General features: G+C 48.9%; 1 protein-coding gene across 3 annotated transcripts in view; it reads left to right on the top strand.

Moving 5' to 3' along the window:
* Positions 1-3,714, top strand: part of Bmp4 (bone morphogenetic protein 4) — a 6,995-nt gene extending 3,281 nt beyond the window's left edge. For 2 of the 3 annotated variants that reach the window (XM_048793052.1, XM_015480896.2), the window contains exons 2-4: positions 137-261; positions 1,334-1,713; positions 2,684-3,714. In XM_048793052.1, the coding sequence (XP_048649009.1) occupies positions 1,341-1,713; positions 2,684-3,540 (1,230 nt within the window). In that variant the 5' untranslated portion in view covers positions 137-261; positions 1,334-1,340 and the 3' untranslated portion in view covers positions 3,541-3,714. The remainder of the gene's footprint in view (positions 1-136; positions 262-1,333; positions 1,714-2,683) is intronic. The other variant, XM_048793053.1, reaches the window with a different exon arrangement.
* Positions 3,715-5,720: the final 2,006 nt, after the last annotated feature.

The raw sequence follows: 5,720 nt of genomic DNA, 5'->3' as shown, positions 1-5,720 counted from the left end.
CGGGAGGGTGGAGAAGAGGAGGGCGGGCTCTTGAGTAAATGGGGCGGGGCCTCTTAGTCACGTGACTCGGAGGGGCTGGAAGAAAAACAGAGCCTGTCTGCGCCGGAGTCTCATTATATTCAAATATTCATTTTAGGAGCCATTCCGTAGTGCCATTCCGAGCAACGCACTGCCGCAGCTTCTCTGAGCCTTTCCAGCAAGTTTGTTCAAGATTGGCTGTCAAGAATCATGGACTGTTATTATATGCCTTGTTTTCTGTCAGTGAGTAGACACCTCTTCCTTCCCTCTTCTCGGGAACTCACTTTGCCCTCCCCATCCCTGATCGCCGTCTGTCCCTCACGTCGGACCTGCCTTTCTGCGTCCACACTCCGCTCTCTGGCAGTGCTGTCGCTCTCTTGGCCCTGCAGCCCGGGCGCTCGAAGCGTACCGGTTCCTTTTAAAGTGCTTCTTGCTCCCACTCGCCCTCTCAGATCCGGTGCGTTGCAATAAAGGGGGGCGCGAGGGGACTAAAGAGATGAAAGGTCCGCAGCCCTGGGTTGTGCCTTGCGGACTAAACACTCCCTTCTGCCTCACTTGCCTTAGGAGCGCTCAATGCCGGGTGACGCGTTCCTAGGCTCTTGTCAAAACTCAGAGTCCGCTCCGGAATCATCCCCCACCCCTTCCCGGGGAGTGAGTGAGCAGACACGATCAGATGTTTTTTTGCTGAGCATTTCCAGCTCATCGGCCACAATAAAATAAACCATCATGCCATCCGGGCAGCTCCCAAACTCTTTCTCGGTCACTGGACCGTGCCGCCCAGTCTTTGCCTTGTCCCGGCTTCTCTGCTACCCCTCCCAACGGCTCCCAAACAGCTGGAAGTTGTGGAAGTTGGGCTCAGAGGGAGGAGGAAGAAAGACGGGGGCGGGGGTGAAGGAAGAGGGGGAGATGCTGAAGGTCTGAAGTGGAGAGCTATGGCAATTTAATTTTCCCTCCCCCCACCCTTTTTTACCCCCTCAATGTTAACTGTTTATCCTTGAAGAAGCCACGCTGAGATCATGGCTCAGATAGCAGTTGGGACAAAAAAAGATTAACAGGATGGAGGCTATCTGATTTGGGGTTATTTGACTGTAAACAAGTTAGACCAAGTAATTACAGGGCAATTCTTACTTTCAGGCCTTGCATGGCTGCAGCTGCTGGTGGTGGTGGGGTGTGAGGGAGAAAGCACAAACTTGACCTGATTTGCATCCTGACCCTCCTTTACTAGTCCTATATACATATGCGGAGACATCTCTATTTCTCTCTATTTATCGGTGTTTATTTATTCTTTAACCTTCCACCCCCTCACCCTCCCCAGAGACACCATGATTCCTGGTAACCGAATGCTGATGGTCGTTTTATTATGCCAAGTCCTGCTAGGAGGCGCGAGCCATGCTAGTTTGATACCTGAGACGGGGAAGAAAAAAGTCGCCGAGATTCAGGGCCACGCGGGAGGACGCCGCTCAGGGCAGAGCCATGAGCTCCTGCGGGACTTCGAGGCGACACTTCTGCAGATGTTCGGGCTGCGCCGCCGCCCGCAGCCAAGCAAGAGCGCAGTCATCCCGGATTACATGCGGGATCTTTATCGGCTCCAGTCTGGGGAGGAGGAGGAGGAAGAGCAGATCCACGGCATGGGTTTGGAGTTCCCGGAGCGCCCCGCCAGTCGTGCCAACACCGTGAGGAGCTTCCACCACGAAGGTCAGTCCCTGCCCCCAGTCCGGGTGGGGGGTGGGGGAGGGCTAGTAGGGCAGGCTGGAGGAGCCTTGGAAACCCTGGGGAAGAAGAGTTCAGGTTACATCAAAGCCCCAATCCAGGAGGCTGAGGAACAGAGCCCCTTACCTCCAAGAATTTCCAGAGCTGCCGCTGGACTTATTTTCTGGAGACAGAGGGGGAGGGGTCGGGAGAAGGGGAATGACACCGCTCAGACGAGGGCTAGCCCCAGCGGTGTGTTTTTGCTATATCAAAGCCTTTTCTGCCGAGTTTTCTGCCCGTTTTTTTTTTTTTCAAAGCACCTACTGAATTTAATATTACAGCTGTGTGTTTGTCAGGTTTATTCAATAGGGGCCTTGTAATCTGATCTGAATGTTTCCTAGCGGATGTTTCTTTTCCAAAGTAAATCTGAGTTATTAATCCACCAGCATCATTACTGTGTTGGAATTTATTTTCCCCTCTGTAACATGATCAACAAGGCATGCTCTGTGTTTCCAAGATCGCTGGGGAAATGTTTAGTAACATACTCGAAAGTGGAAGAGGGAGAGGGTGACTGTGAGCATGTTTCCTCCCTGCCTCTGCTGTTGGCCCCTCTTTCTTTACAGCCACTTGTAAAGAAAACTGTGTGCAAAAAGCCAAAAGAGGGTCTTCAAAGGGGAGTCTAAGGGTGGTGAAGTAAGAAATTGACACATGGAAATTATTAGACGTATGAAGGAGGTTGGGAGATACTTTCTGTCTTTGGTGTTTGACAAATGCTATCTAAGTTTTGATGGTTTGCTAACTGCCCTACTTCTCGCCTCCTTCAAATTGAAAGGTACACTTACTTCCCTTTAATAGTCTTCTACAATATAAGCAGAATTCACCACTCATCGCCCAACACAGCTATTTCTTGACTTTTCCATCTCTCAAAAAAGTTCATAAGCTTTTTCTTTTCCCTTTCTTTCCCAACTGTGCCTAGAACATCTGGAGAACATCCCCGGGACCAGTGAAAACTCTGCTTTTCGTTTCCTATTTAACCTCAGCAGCATCCCAGAGAATGAGGTGGTCTCCTCTGCAGAGCTTAGGCTCTTTCGTGAGCAGGTGGACCAGGGCCCTGATTGGGAGCAGGGATTCCACCGAATAAACATTTATGAGGTTATGAAGTCCCCGGCAGAAGTGGTGCCTGGGCATCTCATCACACGACTACTGGACACGAGACTGGTCCACCACAATGTGACACGTTGGGAAACTTTTGATGTGAGCCCTGCAGTCCTTCGCTGGACTCAGGAGAAGCAGCCAAACTATGGGCTGGCCATTGAGGTGACTCACCTCCATCATACACGGACCCACCAGGGCCAGCATGTCAGGATTAGCCGATCGTTACCTCAAGGGAGTAGGGATTGGGCCCAGCTCCGGCCCCTCCTGGTCACTTTTGGCCATGATGGCCGGGGCCATGCCTTGACCCGACGCCGGAGGGCCAAGCGTAGCCCTAAGCATCACCCACAGCGGTCTAGGAAGAAGAATAAGAACTGCCGGCGCCACTCACTTTATGTGGACTTCAGCGATGTGGGCTGGAATGATTGGATTGTGGCCCCACCAGGCTACCAGGCCTTCTACTGCCACGGGGACTGCCCCTTTCCACTGGCGGACCACCTCAACTCAACCAACCACGCCATTGTGCAGACCCTGGTCAACTCTGTCAATTCCAGTATCCCCAAGGCCTGTTGTGTTCCCACTGAACTGAGTGCCATCTCCATGCTATATCTGGATGAGTATGACAAGGTGGTGCTGAAAAATTATCAGGAGATGGTGGTAGAGGGATGTGGGTGCCGCTGAGATCAGGTAGTCCTTGAGGATAGACAGACACACACATTCACACAAACACACACGATCCCATCCACTCATTCACACACCACACAGACTGCTTCCTTATAGCTGGACTTTTATCTTAAAAAAAAAAAAAAGAAAGAAAAAACCTAAACATTCACCTTGACCTTATTTATGACTTTACGTGCAAATGTTTTGACCATATTGATCATATATTTTGACAAAATATATTTATAACTACATATTAAAAGAAAAATAAAATGAGTCATTATTTTAAAGGTAAACTATGGCCTTTTTCTCTTTTTTTCTGCCCCAGACCTTTTGAATGAGATTGGTTTTTGTTGAGGTGGGGTTGGGATCATGATGGAAATCAGAAAGTGGTAACTGGAGGTGGTTAAATTATAAGAACAGGAAGTAAACTGATGGCAGAGAGAGATGGTAATTGCCAGGATGAATTGTTTTCCATTTCTATTTAATGTTAACAAGGACGCAGCATCCTCTCCCATCTGGATGACACATGCCTTGGGGAACAGTGGGATGAAAGGAATAGGTCAGATTAAAGACTCAGTTTTGGGCTTCTTGAACATCTTCTGTTTTTGGTCACCTGTTAGAGGTGTGTCACATCTGACTGTGATGGAGAAGTCTCAACCAGGAAATCAATTCCCACTTCTGCTTTTATGATACTCCAGATGTCTCCAGTTATGACGGGCACCAGTGTTGTATTTTTCAAACCAAAACTAATTTATACACTTACATATTAACATGTGTGCCTCCCCATCCCCCAACAGGAATATTTTTTTGTTGTCTTTTTGTTTTTGTCTTTCCTTTTGTTTTGGAGAGGGGATTTTACCCAATGAAAGAAAGAAAGCCCTCTACCTTCAACAAGTTTGGTGACCACTGTTATATATCATATGGTAGGATTCGCCAGAGTTTCTGGACTTTTTTCCTTGCTCCTTAGCTCCATGTGAAGGCTTTTATTTAGTTCAAGATCCCAACAGATTGAGCTGATATGGGAGAGAGTTGGTAATGGAGTCAGGTACTGAAGGGTCCGAATTATCAGGTAGGCCCTAAATTGTTCTGCTATTACATGGACTCTGGCGTCAAATGCCAGTCCTCCTTTTCTCTGTGCTGCCTCCCCCACACACCCTTCTCTGGAGCTGGGCAGAATGTGATACACCTGGTAGATTTGATGTTTGAGCCAGGGTTTCCTCAAGGAGAAAGTTTAATTTTTGGCCACAGTAAAAAAGGATGATGCTAATGTGCTGAGGGGGTGGGGGACTCCTTCAGTCAAGGATAGTGAAATGGTTTTCTGGAAGTATAGGGGTATAGGAGTTAAAAGAACCAGAAAAGTATTTGGTATTTTTTTCTTAAAACCAATAATAAAATGAAGCCTGCTCAGACTCATTTCTTATGTGAGCATTTTCTCTGCATAGGGTTAGGGTTAGTGGGAAGAAGCGGTCAGTGTCTTTGTATAGTCCTTTGGGAAAGGACTGGTAGGAGTGCACTTCTCCATGAGGAAGATGTGATGGGCGTGGCAGTGGGAGGGCAGCTGTTGCTGGTGGTGTATGTGCACCCAAAGAGAAACTATGAGGCAAGTACCTGGCATTTGTATATTTGTGTGTGTTGTGTGAGCAACGGCCCCCCCCCCCCCCCCGCATTCTTGTACACACAGTCTTGCATATGCTCTTGGGGGTGGGGTGGGTGAAGCAGGATTCATTTTTGTTTTTAATTACTGAAGTCCTACAATCCTCCAAAAGGAGCAGCTTAGTGGAAACCAATAAAAAAAGAAGTGGGGTGGTTGCCAAAGCTCCAGCTCCCCGGAGAGCGCAGGTGGAGAGAGGAGATCAGAGCCCCAGGCAAAGGCAGCAAGACTCCACAGTTCCTCCAAAACTCCCCGCAAAGAGGGTTCCTCCCCCCTCCTTCAGCCCCCCAGGTCGCTGCCCCTTTGATTAATAGTATAGAGTTTGAATAAATCATTTAGGGGAAGCCCATTACAGGTTCCCTCAGGCGGCCTCGTTTTCTTTTGCCCGATTTCCAGCAATTTTCTGAAATGTCCTGTCATTGAAAAGGAACCCTAGATCTCCAGCCCTTGAACCAATGATGCTGGGGTGAGTCCCGAGCCTGGTGATTGTCCAGCTCAGGTCACTTTCTAGCAACCACTACCGGCAACGCTCCCCCCCCCCCCCCCC

Source organism: Marmota marmota, unplaced genomic scaffold (genome assembly GCF_001458135.2).
Source record: "Marmota marmota marmota unplaced genomic scaffold, marMar, whole genome shotgun sequence".
Taxonomy (NCBI): Eukaryota; Metazoa; Chordata; class Mammalia; order Rodentia; family Sciuridae; genus Marmota; species Marmota marmota.
This window is presented reverse-complemented; position numbering and strand designations above follow the sequence as displayed.